This window comes from Meriones unguiculatus, chromosome 4 (genome assembly GCF_030254825.1).
Source record: "Meriones unguiculatus strain TT.TT164.6M chromosome 4, Bangor_MerUng_6.1, whole genome shotgun sequence".
NCBI lineage: Eukaryota > Metazoa > Chordata > Mammalia > Rodentia > Muridae > Meriones > Meriones unguiculatus.
This window is the reverse complement of record NC_083352.1, coordinates 111,325,187-111,341,470: the sequence shown is the minus strand read 5'-3', so window position 1 is coordinate 111,341,470 and position 16,284 is coordinate 111,325,187. Positions and strand designations below refer to the sequence as shown.

The window sequence follows — 16,284 nt, the reverse complement described above, 5'->3', positions numbered from 1 at the left end:
GCTAAGGAATGAGAAACCGGAAACGGAAGTCACTTCCGGGGCACTTCCGGAAGCGGCTGTCATGGCTGCCCAGGAGGACGTAGCGGCCTTACAGGATGAAATTGCACGGCGTGAGGAAGAGCTGGCTTCCCTGAAGCGGAGGTTGAGCGCAGCCCTGGCGGCTGAGCCGGAGCCCGAGCGTCCGGTCCCGGTCCCGCCGCTTCTGCCCAAGGCCGCTCTGTCGCGGGACGAGATCCTACGCTACAGCCGCCAGCTGCTGCTGCCGGAGCTGGGCGTGCGCGGTCAGCTGCGCCTGGCGGGCGCCTCGGTGCTGGTGGTGGGCTTGGGCGGGCTGGGCTGCCCGCTCGCTCAGTACCTGGCGGCGGCCGGCGTGGGCCGACTGGGTCTGGTGGACCACGACGTGGTGGAGACGAGCAACCTGGCCCGCCAGGTACTGCACGGCGAGGCGCTGGCCGGCCACGCCAAGGCCCGCTCGGCGGCCGCCGCTCTGCGCCGCCTCAACTCGGCGGTGGAGTGTGTGCCGTACGCGCGCTCGCTCAGCGAGGCCTGGGCGCTCGACCTGGTCCGCTGCTACGACGTGGTGGCCGACTGCTCCGACAACGTGCCCACGCGCTACCTGGTGAACGACGCGTGCGTGCTGGCCGGCCGGCCGCTGGTGTCGGCCAGCGCGCTGCGCTTCGAGGGCCAGCTGAGCGTCTACCACTGCGACGGCGGGCCGTGCTACCGCTGCGTGTTCCCGCGGCCGCCCCCGGCCGAGACGGTGACCAACTGCTCCGACGGCGGCGTGCTCGGAGTGGTGCCCGGCGTGCTCGGCTGCGTGCAGGCGCTGGAGGTGCTCAAGATCGCCGCCGGCCTCGGGGCCTCCTACAGCGGCAGCCTGCTGCTCTTCGACGGCCTTGGCGGCCATTTCCGCAGGATCCGGCTGCGGCGCCGCCGGCCCGACTGCGCCGTGTGCGGTCAGCAGCCCACCGTGACCCGCCTGCAGGACTACGAGGCCTTCTGCGGCTCCTCGGCCACCGACAAGTGCCGAGCCTTGAAGCTCCTGAGCCCGGAGGAGCGGATTTCTGTGACCGACTACAAGCAGCTTCTGGATTCCGGAGCGCCGCATGTGTTGCTGGACGTCCGGCCTCAAGTGGAAGTGGACATCTGTCGTCTGCCGCACGCTCTCCACATCCCTTTGAGTCAGTTGGAACGCAGGGATGCCGACAGCCTGAAACTCTTAGGGGATGCCATCCGGGAAGGGAAGCAGGATTCGAAGGAAGGGGCTGCCCCCTCTGTGTATGTGATTTGCAAATTGGGGAATGACTCTCAGAAAGCCGTGAGGGTTCTGCAGTCCTTAAGGGCAGTGCCAGAGCTAGACTCTTTAACTGTTCAGGATATTGTGGGGGGACTCATGGCCTGGGCCACCAAAATTGATGTGACATTTCCACAGTACTGAGGGGACAGCATGTGATCTGCGTTTATGGTTGTGATATCTTGAGGATCTATTTATTGGAACCCAAACGTTTCGGTAATGAAGGGAAGAGCTTGGATTCATAGACTTTGAATAAATGGCCTCTTTGCAAGGAGCTTCTTAGGAACTCAGGATAAAATTGTTTCTGAGAGCAGCCATATGTTTTGGGCACTTTGACATGTGACATGGAATGTGACAGGATTTTTGTTTCCTGTCCAGTCAAAATGCTCTCTGGGGCCATCCATTTTATACTTGTAATTAAGATGCAATTTTTTTTTTTTTTTTTACATCCTAGTCTAACAATCAGAGGCAGTACAGTTACGCCCACCACATTTTTAATTAAACTATTTTTTGGGAGGTTGGAGAGATGACTCAGCACTTGTTGCCCTCCTGGGGGCTCCTGGTTTGACTCCCAGTACTCATGTGTTGGCTCGCAACTTTCTATAAGTCCGGTTCCCCAGGTCAGATGGTGTCTCCTTGCCTTCCCTAGCACCAGGCAAGGTCTTGGTGCACAGACAGACATCCAGGCACGCACCCATAAAGTTTTAAAAAGATATTATTTGAGTCTTAGTTCTACTTCAAATGATAGGCTATACCCCTTAGAAATACATTCCATGCAGAATGTTTTCATTATCCGGGAATCATCATTATGGAACTTACTGCCAGAGTGCAAACTTGGCAGTGTAGCAAGACAGAAGGAGCTGCTTTGTGGCCTGTCAGCTCCCTCCGAAGTTGCTAGCATTTTCCTTGTACTTAGCTTTAGTGTCTGCCTTATGCTATACCAGTGGTTCTCAACCTGTGGGTCGCACCCCTTGGGAATCAGCCTTTTCACAGCACTCAACTGAAGACTGTTGGAAAACACATTTATATGATAATGCATAACAGTAGCAAAATACAGTTATGAAGTAGCAACAAAAATGTTCGTAGTTGGGGTCATCATATCGTGAAGAACTGTATGTAGGCTTAGACTTTTTAACAAACTATGTTATTTAGTCCCTTCCAACCCTCCAACATCGGGTAGGAGGGAAAGAAGGTTAGTGGGAACAGGGGGCAGAGTTCTCTCTGCTACTTCCTGCTGGGTAGAGTCACAGGATTCTTTTGGGGGCAGTGTCAGGATCAGTCGTCAGGAAATCCAGAAGCCCAGGTCACCAGCAAACAGTAGTAGGACAAGCCAGCAGCAAGCAGTTCTCCAAACAACTGCACCTTCTTCCCCTGGGCTGTCATGTTTATGCCTCAGAGTCCTCAGAATTCCACTAATTCCAGCTGGTCAAGACCACGCTCCACACCAGACACTTCACAGGTGTGGACAAACCAAAATTCCCTACTTGGAATTACAGCAAAAACATGTTTACATGTCATAAACCAAGCTGTCCACAACAGCTGTATTAAAGGCTCAGAGCATTAGAAAGACTGAGAACCACTGAGCTATATGTTCTGTGCTGGACACACTGCAACTCACTGACCGGGTGCACTGAAGAGCATGGTGGAGGGACTAGCAGGGCTCTGGCTCAGAGCACCTGCATGTCCTTGTTTTCTAGCCCTTTAGATACTTTTGAGGCAGGGTCTTATTTGCAGCCAGGCTGTCTTTGGAATTCAGTGACAGGCATGTGCCTCCATGTCCGGCTTCCCTGCTTTGGTTAATTTTATAAAATTGTTTTTGTTTCTCGGGTTTCTCTCTTAACCTGGCTGTCACACAAATAATTGAGACTCCTTTATATTTGTTTAATAATAAGCTTCACAACACAATAACTGAGCAGTTATTACTCTAGTCTTAACCCTCTAAGCTACTCTCCTTTCCTCCCAATGTACATCCTAGAGATACTTGCATTTTGTAGCTTTCTGTGCGCCAGCTTCTCTCCTGATGTCACCTGGACCTCTCAATTCCCCACTGAATTCTCCATTTCCTACTCCAGCTCCTCCTCCTCTGTCTGGCAGGAAGTCCAGCTCTATTCTTTCCCCTGTTCATCAGTTTGCTGTAAACTGCTTTATTGGCATATCAGGGGATAAATAGGATAAACATTGAGGCAGGAGATTCTCTGAACAAGGATTACAACCAGATATGAGAGATATAAAAATCAGCATTTGAAAGGCTTGGATAGCTCAATTGATAAGACTCCTGACCCTGAATTGAGAAATCAGCAGTAGAATTACCCAATAACCTTATGCCTACGCTTCCCTGGTATTTTGATGAACTAGTGATTGCAAGTAATTATCTTTTTTTTTTTTTTTTTAAAGAAGTGTTTGTAACCGCTTGGTGAACCAGTCAGAATAAAAATGAAAAGATGGGACAGAAGAGTCACAAAGATAATTTTGGAAGTTTGTACTTGTGGTATTTAAGGTTGAATTAAATCCACAAATTTCTGGCAGCAGCAGGAGAAAAGTACCAAGTGGGTTAGGTTTAGAAACTGCTGCAAAGTGGGTCTGGAGAGATGGCTCAGAAGGCAAAGGGCCAAGGTTCAGTTCCTACCACTCACATGGCAGCTTACAACTGTCTGTAACTCCAACTCCAGGGGATCCAACACTTTCTTTTGGGCTCCGTGGCCTCTGCAACAAATGTGGCGTACAGACATATATTCAGGCATCCACTCATAATATTTTAACTTTAAGAAACCTTAAAAAGAGGAGGAAGGTGGCTTTCCACTGTAGTTGGAACCCGAATGTTGATGGTCTGCAATGGAGAAGCTATTGTTAAGGATGAGCAAGTACCGGTGTGGACACAGCCATAGACAAGACGCGTGGTTCCTTCAGCATGTGCTTCCATGAGGCATCTAGCCAACATCACACTGGAGAATGTACAGAAGAGCACACCGGTCGCAAGTGCTTTGTGAGTTCGAACACACACACACACACACACACACACTAGGAATTGAACCCAGGGCTTTATGCATCAAGGCAAGCACCGAGGCTCCTTTTAAATTGTGCCATTTTGAGCTGGATAGTAGTGGATCAGGGAGGCAAAGTAGGTGGATCTCTGTGACCAACCCAACCTGGTCTACAGATTGAGTTCTAGGACAGTCAAGGCTACACAGAGAAACCATGTCTCACCCCCCCCCCCCCCAAAAAAAAAAAGTATTTTGAGCTAGGGTTTCACTAGGTTGTTCAAGCTTTTCACAAGTTGAGCACAATTATCACTAGCTCCCTTATAGACAAAAATACTGTCAGGGGGATTCAGGAGTTCCTTTCCACTCTCCAAACTCTTCCTCCCCCAAGGAGGCAGCATAGGCTGTGAACCTCTGGTATAGAACTTTATGTGTAGACCTTGATCTGCCTGTTTTCACCTCCCAGGGCTGTGTCATCATGCCCAGTGCACACCCTTTTTATGTAACTCACTTTCCAAGATGAAGCCACTCATCAAGATGCATCAGACCCTTAACACATACTCATTGTTGGCTTCCCACTTCAAGTGCCCTATGTAAATGGCCTTTTCCTGGGACCCACAGCTCACGAGAACCCGGGATTGCCACCTTGCCCCTGGGATTTGCAGATGGACGAACAGCAGAATGGCTCAGGGCTAACGTGCAGTGAATTGGGCAGAAATCAGCTCACTCTGCCGGCCAGGGCATCTGGGGGTTGCCACTCCATTTAGCTGCCATGGAATATGGCAGTCCCCAGGAGAGGCCCACAGACCGACCACACAGCTGCACCTGCTGCTCCACAGGCAAGAGGGGGCTTGGGAAAATATTCTTGAAGCCTTGGGCCACTGAGCCAATGACTAGAACTGCATTTGCCTCTGGACTCCAGTTATTCTTCCTCAGCAGACACAGCTCAGGGCCTTGCTGCATGCAGCCTCTCTCTCTCAAGGGCTCCAACACCCTCTGTTCCCCAGCAACCGGGACACAGAAGCTATTAAGGTGGACACACCCTGTGCTCTCCCAGAGGCCCAGGCACTGCAGAAGATTTTGGGTCCTTAGCACCCAGGGACAGGATGGAAACCAGCAGCACACCTGGCAGGGTCCTGCTCAAACACTTAAGAATTTCATTGGCAGCTAACAAAGCACACAAAAGATGTGCAATTTAAGTCCTCGTCAGTAAGCCTGAAGACCTGAGTTCAGTGTGGGGTTCAGTGACCTCAAACGTGTACCAAAGGTGAGAACTTGTTTGATGGTGGCTAGACCAGGCTTTCAGCCCAGCCAAGGCCCTGGCGTGCACAGCACCTGTGACGTCACACTGGTCTGCAGTGTGGTCTGCATACTGTGCGCATTCTGATGATCACTGGAGGGAGGGTGCTTACTGGCACTGAGTGGGGAGAGGGTTCTTTTGGTGACACCCCCCACTGCCCATTGTTTACTGGGATTGACCCACACAGGCTGACTATATTGAGATGGAAAATTATGATTTTTTTAAAAAAATTAAATGTGTATGTGGTTTTGCTTATGAGTGTAAGAACCCAAGGAGGCCAGAGGCATTGGATCCCCTGGAGCTAGGATTAGCGATGGGTCTGAGCCACCTCCAAGGGGTGCTGGGAACCACAGAACTGAGTCAGGTAGACGAAGGTGAAAATTTCCCCATCATAATGTGATTCGGGTTGGTGCTCACTGAAGCTTGGCCAGCCTTGCTAAAGTGCTATGCACTCCTTCCTCTTGCATCTCTCATCCCAGCATGAAGGCCTTCTGGGATGCAGGGAGGAAGCTTCCTGGGGGAGCTCCTTACAGGTAAAGATCAAACAAAACAAAACAAAAATTGGGGAGGTGCTTCTTTCTCCAAATTGAGCCCACAATACCAGCCCACCTTGCTGGAGGGTCTTGAGAGGTAGGGTGAGGTCTTGGGAAACCAGGACCTTTCTCCAGCAGCACTCTCCACCTTGGCTGCAGAGGCCAGGTTCTGGGGCTTTCCCAGTCCTGTCACTGGGCAGCCTCTAGCCGGTGACCATCAGAGCCTTGAGAGTAGGCACTGAGGTTACTGTAAAATTCCCTTCTCTTGGGGTTGTCAGAGACACCATAGAACCCACTGGTACATTTACATTTCAGATAGACAACATGGACACATATAAATAACCCCCCCTTAAAGATGGCATTTAGGGCTGGTGAGGTGGCTCAGCAGGTAAACAGGAGGAGGTGCTTGTCACTATAAACCCGACAACCTGAGTCAACTTTTGGCACTCACAAGATGCAAGCAGAGAACTGACTCCACAAGCTCTCCTCTGACCTCTACACATGCACAGTAAGTAAATAATGAGGCTGGAGAGATGGCTGTCCTGAGTTCAATTGCCAGCACCCCATATGGCAGCTCACAACTATCTGTAACTATAGTCCCATGGGATCCGGTGCCTTCTTCTGGTGTGCAGACAGAACACCTCTACACATAAAACAAACAAGCAAACAAATAGATGTTAACAAAATGAAAACTCACAAATTAGCTGAATATCTTATGATTGCCTCTGCTAAGTTCCCCTGAGTCTGACAGCAGGTCCACATGGGTGACCACTGCTTTAAGCAAAGTGACTCTCCAAGAGCTGTGTGGCACCTTCTCTGACGTCAAAGCAGGAATTCAAGGCAAGAACCTGAAGGCCTGCCTGCTTGCCATTTCACTGCGTTACTTATGACGGAGGAACTCACTTCCCACACAGAGAATGTGTTTCTTGGCGAGCTCATCTGGCTTTCTCACACAGCTCAGGACAGCCTGCCCAGGGAATGGTGCCACCCACAGTGGTCCTGGCCCACCGACATTGATGAACAGTTAGGACAGCTCCCAGTGGACATGTGTTCGGGTCCATCTGATCATGGCAGTTCCCCAGCTGAGGCTTTCCGCCCAGATGACTCTAGGCTGTATCCAGTTCTCGATTAAAGCGAAGTAGGACATCAAGGCAACAGGACGAGTGGAGAGCAGGGGTCCAAGAAGGTGCTCTCTTGCCTTTTGATTCTTTTCAACCGTTAGGTACAGCCATCAAACCTGTGGACACCCTGAGGGTAATAATGGCTCAGATTATCCCTGGCCCTGACTCCTTGAACCCCAATATCTGTCATCATTTTGCTGTGACTATTTCTTTACTTTGAGACAGAGTCTCACTCTGTAGACTAGGGTGGCCTGGAACTCACATAGACCCGTCTGCCTTTGCTTTCCAAGTGTCGGAATTAAAGGCCTGTGCCACAGCTCCTGGCTTATTTGCCTGTGGCATATGGGTACTGTGCTTACATGGAGGCCAGGGTCCCATGCCAGGCATCCTCTAGCACCCTCTAGCTGATTGAAGACTGATTTTCTCTCTCTACCTTGAGCTCACTAATTTGTCTGGACTGACTGGCCAATGAACTCGAGGGATCTGTCTATTCAGCTCTGGGGTTATATTATAGATGCATGCTGCAGCGCCCAGCTTTTGACAAGGGCCCTGGGGATCTGAACTCAGGTCCTCTTGATGGTGCAGCAGGCACTTTATCCACTGAGACACCTCCCTAGACCTTTGTTTTGTCTGTTTTGAAACAATGTCCCACTATGTAGCCCGGGCGGGTCTGGACTACAGTGTAACAGTGTAACCCAGACTGACCTCAAACTTGGAAAGTCCCTGCTGCCTCAGCCTCTGGAGTGCTGGGATTAACAGATGTTGCCCCATTGTTGACCTTGCTGGTGTTTCCTGTACCTTTTGAAGTGACCCTCAGGGCCCTGGGCTGGAGAAGCATGGGCTCATCAAATTAAGACAAAGGCTACTCAGTTTTCTGTTTTGAAAATTAATCGTTTCCTATTATTTTTCCTACTTTAGTTTGCATTGAGCTTTGTTGTTCAGTTGCTTATTAGCCGTTTGAGAATGCGATTAAATAAACTCCTGCAGGAAAAGCCAGCAGTAGATTCAGGCTCCAAGAGGAAGTCTTTATTATAGTCCCTGGGTCTAGTTCACGTCCAAAGGTTACTTTGTAATTGAAAGTGCAAGAACGTTGAAGGCTGAAAGTATAAAAGGCTGAGCTCAGATGCTCTTGCCCTTGTGAGTTCTAAGATAAAAGCAACCAGATTCCAGATTCATCTTTCCTGACTGATTATCCTGTTTCAGTGCTGTGGGGTCATGGTGGCACCCAGAGGAGGAACTCTCAAGGTAGCTCAGGCTGGCTCCCTTGAACAACAGCATCAGCATCTTCAACCCCTGGGACCTCTAAAGGGTGGACTAATGGACATTCAGGGATGAACAGTGCCAGCTCCCTGCCCATGGTACTCTCCGAGGGACTCTCCTCCAGCCCTGAGCAGGAGCCCGAACAAAAACATGCTCCCACAACCTGCTCCTTGTAGAACCTAGACCCGTGGTTAGCACTGTAAAGAGAACAGCAGAAAGCCAGCTATGGGGCCTGTAGCTGTGAACCACCAAGGCAAGGGGATGGTTGCAAGTCCCAGGCCAGCCTGGGCTACATAGTCAAACTGTCTCAAAAACCTAAAACATGGAGCTGGGGATGGCTCATTTAGTGAAGTGCTTGATTGGACCTGACCTGAGTTGATTCCCAGAATGAAGGTAAAGAAAAACGAAACAAAACAAAACAACCAGGTGTCATCTGTGTGTGTTTATAATCCAAGTGCAGGGAAACGAATCCCTTAGGCTACCGGCCAACTGACCTAGTCTACTTGGCAAAACCCCAGGCCAAAGAACCTGTCTCAAAAAAAAGTAAAAACAATAAAACATGGATGCTCTCAAAGAATGGCCCTTGAGGTTGTCCTCTGGCTTTCACACACACACACACATACACACACACACACACCAATGCCCACGTGCTCATGAACATGAGAATGCACAAAACAACAACAACAAACATGAGAACAAAATAACAACAACAACCAAAAGATAACACTGTCATCAGCTTTCCCAGGAAGCGGGGCAGCCTGTGTCCAGCAGTCATGCACACGTGGTTTCTTAAAAATAGAAGTCCAGTTGGAACCGAGCCAAGCTTCCGGGCTTTCAAGACATAGGGTCTCCACTGCGGCTGCTCACCTGTGGCCTTGTAGTGTAACTGTGCTCACAGAAAATCCCACAGGGCATAGCCGTGAGACCAGTCAAAGATGGGCTTCAACGTGGTCACAGTTCCCACCAGAAGACTGCATTTGGTCAGGGTCATCCATTTTGCTTCAGGAGAAAATAAAAATGTAGCCAGTCACATGCTTCCTCAGAAAGCAGTGGCTCAAAAGTTTACGTTTGGGGCAAAGTTTTAAAACATGAAAGTCTTTCCAGGCATGGGGGTGGGTACCTTTAATCCCAGCAATCAGAAGGCAGAGGCAGATGGCTCTTTGAAATCGCGGCCAGTCTGGTCTACATAGTGAGTTCCAGGACAGTCAGTCAGGGGCTATGTAGAGAGGACATGTTTAATAAAATAAAATAATAAAATAAATAAATAAATAAATAAATAAAACAAAATGGCTTTAAAAATGTTTTGATCATTTCTGGAGCTGGAGGGTGGGGACTTGGTTAAAACCTTACAATGGAAGTTTTGGTTCCTTTGTATGTTAGGTAAAAATGCTTTTGTGTTAATTAATGCCAAGTGTGAGTTTTAGTTGGGCTATAGTTTGTCCACACCTGTTAATTGTCACGTGGGGGTGTGATCTTTGCCAGCTGGTAATTGCCTTCCTCGTGCCGCACAAAGAGGGGCGTGGTCTAGGATTCAGTATAAAATATGAGGCCGAGAAAGAGACAATCGTAGCCTGTGATATGGAGTTGAGTGTTGACGTGTGGCGTGTATCAGTGTACCAGAGATCAGAGACGGTGTGGTGGTTTGGAGCAGATGGAAGGAGAGAAACGCTTCGGGGTGTAGCGCCATGGAGGAGCCTGCTGGCTGCGTCTGTGGTTGACAGAGATTGGTACAGAGCCCTAACTAGCTGGGAGAAGTGAAGGGGCTGGGCCCCCTCTCCCCGATAACCTTCTCTCTCTCCTCACTAATGTTGCCGGGGTGGTGGAAGGGAGAGAGAGGCCAAAACGCCCCAAATAAAATGGAGTCCTGAAAAAGAGCGCCTCCGGTTTCCACTACAAAACCTCACTGAAGAAACTGCCCAGAATCGGAGAAGCTAGCCCTAGCAAGCCCTGGCAACAATACTCCGGACAGCTGTGGCCTCCAGGACTAAAGGAACTCTGGCCACAGGGATTTGCTGTGTTTGAGATACACAGGGCCTTCCAGGTCACAGGTCACATCTATAATGTGATCTGATGCCCTCTTCTGGTGAACGTGAAGATAAAGCACTCATACACCTGAAAATAAATATTTAAAAAATAAAAAAAAACCCGAAAAGCCCATCTGTTTAAGTGAAAGTTCTGGCGAGGTCTGTGTATCAGCTGGTGTGTCTTGTCCGTACTGTTTGGTCTCATCCTTTCCCTACATCCTTCCTTGTACTGGATATGCTTGTTGAATGGAATGGCTGCTGGTCCCCTAGAGCACTCTAGAGTGCAGAGTAGTCTTGTTGCTTGTAGCCCCGTGGGGCCATATAGCATGCATCAATGTGTAGTAGGGTGCACATTTTCCTTCCTGGTTGCAAGCTCCCAGAACCAATGACTTGTGAGATGCAAAATATATTTACAAATACCCAGGCCATATAGCAGGGCTCTTCTCTGACTAGCTCATAACTTCAAATAAGCCATTTATACTAACCTACGTGGCTGGTTTCTGCTCAGGCACCATGTGTCTGCTCTCCTCCCATCTTCCGTGGTGAATCCCCCATGCCTCAGTCTATCCCAGAATCCTTTCTACCTAATGGATATCCCGCCTTCTATTCCACCTTTTCCTATAGGCCATAGTATTTTTTAATTAACAGGTGATGCGTCCATACAATGCACAATATATTCTCTCTACAGTTTCTCCTTTTAGTCTAATAAAAGGCTCTTTTTCATATAATAATAAACTATATACAATAAAACAATATGAAACAATTATGAAAACGATTAGGTTAAGTTTTACATTCACAATGTCCAGTCCATCTGCTCTTGGCAACTTAAGGAAATGGGACATGGCTCTCTAAAATTGCTTCCTGCTGATTTGGGGTATAGGATTTCTTTTTGGGGCACAAGAAAATTGGAAAATAGTTAAGAAATCTGGAAGTAACATTTGTTGTCCCGTCTCTAAACGCTGTGAACACTCAGGCTTGAGTGATGTCCTTTCTGACAGTCTGTGATGTTGGATGATTTGAGCTAGTCACTTTGAGGTTGACCTGGAAGCAAGTTTTGATGAAACAGCAATTGAAGCGGTCTGACGCTGGATCAAGAAGGGTGCTGGAATAAATAGCATTCTTCTCAGCATCTTTGTGGGTGAGTCCCTTCAAGGCCATCTCCATTCCATTGGTGTTTGGTCCTTTTGTTCTGTAAGCATATAAACTCTCACAAGTAATAAATAGTTCTGCATTTACATATGTGTGGAATGCACAGTGTGGAGAGATAAGTTAAAGATAATTTTCTGCTCTTTGAGCAGGTGAAAGGCATCTGGTTTTTTGTTTGTTTGTTTTGTTTTTTATAAGCTAGTTTGGATTGTATAACCAAATTGCAATATAAATCCCCATTCATGCCATATGAAAGAATGGTACATAAGTCTTGAGGACTCCGCAGTCAACAAGATTTATTGGCATAGACATTTAAGTCTCAGCCAGTCTCAAATCTGTTCCCAAGTAGAGGGGTCAGTAGATACATTACTACATCACCTGTCTTGGTAGTTTCAATTTCCTTCTTCCTGTCTGTAGCTAAGATCTTTGGGGGAGGGGAGTCTCCTTCTGTAAAATCTGATTTCTAACCATTTGGATGGAAGACACAGCTTTTGTTTTCCTGTTGGAACAAATGCAAAATCTCCAACACAATACACCTCCTTTCTTCCATTCTTAGGTCATCACACATGCACACATGAACACACACACACACAACACACGCACGCACACACATTGATCTAATTAATCAGTACTTTCTAAATTCCAGTGCTTTTTAACAGCTGTGCTGCCTGTATCATTGACTTCTAAAAAAATTTAAAGTCAAGAAAACCCCATTTGCTCTATCCTTGGGATCTTCCTTATGCCCCTTCTGCTCTGTGAGCACCTGTTTTAAATTCTTATTAGATCTCTCCATAACTGCTTGACCTGTAGGATTGTAAGTTATATCTGTAGCATTTTCTATGCTATAATGTCCAAAAACACCGTGTTGTCTTCCAATGGATACACATGCCGAAGCACCATCAGCTCCTGTCTGCAAAGGAACCTCCAAGACAGTCACCGCCTCTAATAAAAGTGCAGTCTCAGAACCATCCTTTTCGGAACGAAAGGCAGAAGCTCATTGGAATTCTGAATATGTATCAATGGTAGAATGCATCAACATGTGTACATGTCTCAATTCCCCAAAGTCTACAAAAATGATACACATGGTTTCTTGCATGATATTGCTGTAGGGTATCACCAGTAAGTACAATCTGGATTCTTGATTTAATATATTGCATCTTTATGGGCTGCCATTCTAATTCCTCAAGACTCTGTGGATTTTTCTCATCTGGGATTATCTCTATTGATGTTATTGTAAGTTCCAGTTTGGATTCCTCTGAAGGTTCCCTATTTTGATTTAAAGGGTCTTGCAACATCTGTTCTATGGCCCCTAATCTAGCATCTAAATTTTTAGTTTCTTCCTTCTCCAAGTCTACCTTAATTCTGATCTCTCCTAATGAGGAGAGATACAAGACCATAATAATTACTGAAAAAAAATGACCATCTGTATGCAGACAAACAAAACAAAGTTGTATGGAATCCAGATGCATTATGTCATTGTGTTTTCCTCCATTTTTAATCAGAAAATACTTTTCCCCCCGACTCGCTCCCTAAGGCCTTTACTTTCCTATTTTCAGACCAAGTGTTTTTTTTTTTTCCTATGATTTTTTTAAATATCCAGTTTCCTTTCTCTTTTATTGTTTTCCAAACTCCAAACCTTACCAGTTCTGGTGCTTGGGGATTCTCAGTTTGCATCTTGTGCTGTTGTTAGGCCTGCCCCAGCTGTTCAGTTAACACAGGGCTCCTGGCTCTGCCTTCTGTCTGCCCTAGCCATGCCCTTGGGAGAAGTCTTAGCGACTGTGTCCTCAGGCTCTGGTCTAAGTAAAGCTCAGCCTCCATTTGCCTGGCTTCCTGGTCCAGCTCCTGTGTCTGGAACACTTGGCTTAATGCCTGAATCTTGTGTTTTACGCTTGGATTTTTAGGTAAGTTTGGATTACATGCCTACTATAACGGGTGCCATCTGTAGTAGGGTGAATGTTTTTTCTCCCAGCCCCAAGATCCCAGAATAATGACTCATGAGACTCAAAATATATTTATGAATACCTAGACTATATATCTAGGCTCTTCTATGAGTAGCTCATAACTTAAAATAACTCATTTATCTTAATCTACATTCTGCCATGTGGCTGGTTACCTCCGTTCAGGTACCTTGCATCTGTCCTCCTGACATCTTCCCCAGGTGAATCTATCCCAGCATGCTTTCTGCCTACTGGATATCTCACCTTTTATTCTGCCCTTTCCTATAGACCATAGGCTTTTTTTTTTAATTGACAGGTGATGGATCCAAACAATAACAAGATATTCTCTCTACACCGATGTCTTCAGCATGTACATCGATACTAATATCATGACAGGATTGGTTTCAGGCTGGATTTGGGGGCAAACATTCTGCATAGGTAGCCTGTCTGTATGCCAGGTGGTCAATTTTCCAAGTGTTTCTCTTTTTATGAAGTATGCATGCACGGGTTCATGAAGGGCTGCAGTGTGGTGGCCTGGGCTGTACCTCACTCTCCCATAGACCTGCTAGGATGTAGAGTGAGGTTCTCATGCCTCAGACTGCCCATACCCCTCATGTCCCAAGGTTTAGCTTGGGAAGCAAGGACCAGGCAGGCTGAGTTTGTTCTTGTTGCTTCCTTGACCTTTCAATTTGTCTCTGTTTCACAGTGTTATTTATCTACTTCTGCCAGAGAGGTCCACTTGCTGCCTAACAAGGCTGCCCTCTCTCTCTTAATTAGCTTATTAGAAGAATCTACCACCTGCCTGTGAATGACTGCATGACATCTAAAGTCACGGGCACAGTTTATGTGATTAATGTATATAAGACAGAGGCTGGGGATGTAGCTCAGTTGGTGAAGTGCTTGCGTAGCATGAACACGGTCTTGTGTTTCATACCAGTTCCATGTAAGCAGGCATGGTGGTGCTGGCCTGCAGTTCCAGCAATTGGGTGATGGAGGCTGGAAGAGCAGAAGTTCAGGATCATTCTTGCCTATACAGTAACTCCAAGGCCACCTTGGGTGATATAAGACCCTGTCTCCAAAATAAATAAATAAATAAAACCAAATGAATGAATCTCCAGAGGATACATGGACGGCAATACCTTTATGAACCTAAGAGTCCCGTGAGTTCCAGAAAAGTCTTCACTTGGTTCCCGAGGCCATTAATGGAACACCATCTCCTTTCAAGAGAGGAAAGCAGTTTGGGGTAGCCAATTAGGTAGAGCACTCATGGACTTTGTGGTAATTAAAACCAGATTCATGAAATGCTCCTGAAACAGGCTTCAGGGGAGTCCCAGTGACATCAGCAACTTGTTATGGACCTTCCCCACATCCCCTGCTTTTTAAACGTGAAACCTTTCTAGGACCAAAAGACAGTCACTGCTATGTGTGCAGACAGGACCCAGGCGTGACCCACATTCAGCACCTCCCCCATTATTACGGTGGGAACCATGTCCTGGTGGAGGTGGAGCCTCTAAGGAGTGAATGTGCTTGAGCTTCTGAGTCTCAGCAGCCCTAGTCCTCTCCAAGGCCCTTGGTGGGACTTAAATTTTGTTCTCATAATCCTTTTCCTTTTCCTTGTCTTTCTTTAATTCTTTATTTCTTTCCTTCTTTCCTTCCTTCCTTCTTTCTTTCTTCTTTTCTTTCTCTCTCTCTTTCTCTCTCTCCCCCTCCCTCCCTTCCTTTCTTCCTTTCTTTCTTTCTTTGCTTTTTCAAGACAGGATTTTTTTTTTTCTGTGTAACTGCCCTGGGTGTCCTAGAACTTACTTTGTAGACCAGGCTCTGAACTCATAGGGATCCCCCTGCCTCTGCCTCCCAAGTGCTGGGATGAAAGGTTATGTGCCACATTTGGGTTATAATTATTTTCCTTTGAGGCAGGATTTCTCTGTATAGCCTAGGCTGTCCTGGACTCCCTTTGTAGACCAGGCTGGCCTCGAACTCACAGTGATCCACCTGCCTCTACCTCCCTGAGTGCTGGGATTAAAGGCTTATAACCCTTTTCTTGAAGATGGCCCCTAAGTGTCTCATCAGCCCAGTCCCAGCCCCAGCCCAGCCCTAGCCTTTCAATGAAATCCCTGGAGTGCCTTGTCTCCCTGCCCAGGGTCCTGCACCACGTAAGTGGCGTGTGGGAGCCGAGTGCATCATGCTTTCATCACGGTCTGGACCTGATCACGGATTCCATGTGACAGCTGCTTCAAGCTGCCGCCGCCTCCACTTCCCTGCTACGGTGGATGGTATCCTCCAACTGGAAGCCATTGCTCCAGTAAGGTGAGAGGAAACAGGAGGGAGGAAACTCTTCCCGCATTAAGTTGCTTTTGTTGGGTTATTTTATCAACAGGAAAAGAATCCATTATGAGGATACTACCGAAAGATGGCTGCTAATACCCTAGCTCTCAGGAGCCTGGCCTTGCCTGGGAGATCCTGCAGGTGAGTACCAGGCCCAGGAGACGGAGCCCTGAGGGGAACATAGACCTTTACAGTGGCCTCCACGGGGCGGTCCAGAACCGGCAGTTTTAACAACCTCTGTGGGTTCTGGGTGTAGGGGCTGACCCTACCTACCTGGTGGCTCTGGGGTGTGGGGCTTATAATAGCTGCTTGGTGAGTCTGAAGTGACAGTGACTTCAGGGAGGTGGATATCAGGGACCCACAAAGGAT

General features: G+C 47.7%; 1 protein-coding gene across 1 annotated transcript; it reads left to right on the top strand.

Annotated features, from left to right (window-relative positions):
• The first annotated feature begins 61 nt into the window (after positions 1-61).
• Mocs3 (molybdenum cofactor synthesis 3) lies at positions 62-4,918 on the top strand. The gene has a single exon (XM_021634832.2). It carries the CDS (start codon positions 62-64, stop codon positions 1,436-1,438), a length of 1,377 nt encoding a protein of 458 aa, XP_021490507.1. The 3' UTR covers positions 1,439-4,918.
• The last annotated feature ends 11,366 nt before the right edge of the window (positions 4,919-16,284 follow it).

Coding starts and splice junctions, on each gene's coding strand:
- Mocs3 (XM_021634832.2), top strand. CDS start 62: ATGGCTGCCCAGGAGGACGTAGCGGCCTTACAGGATGAAATTGCACGG.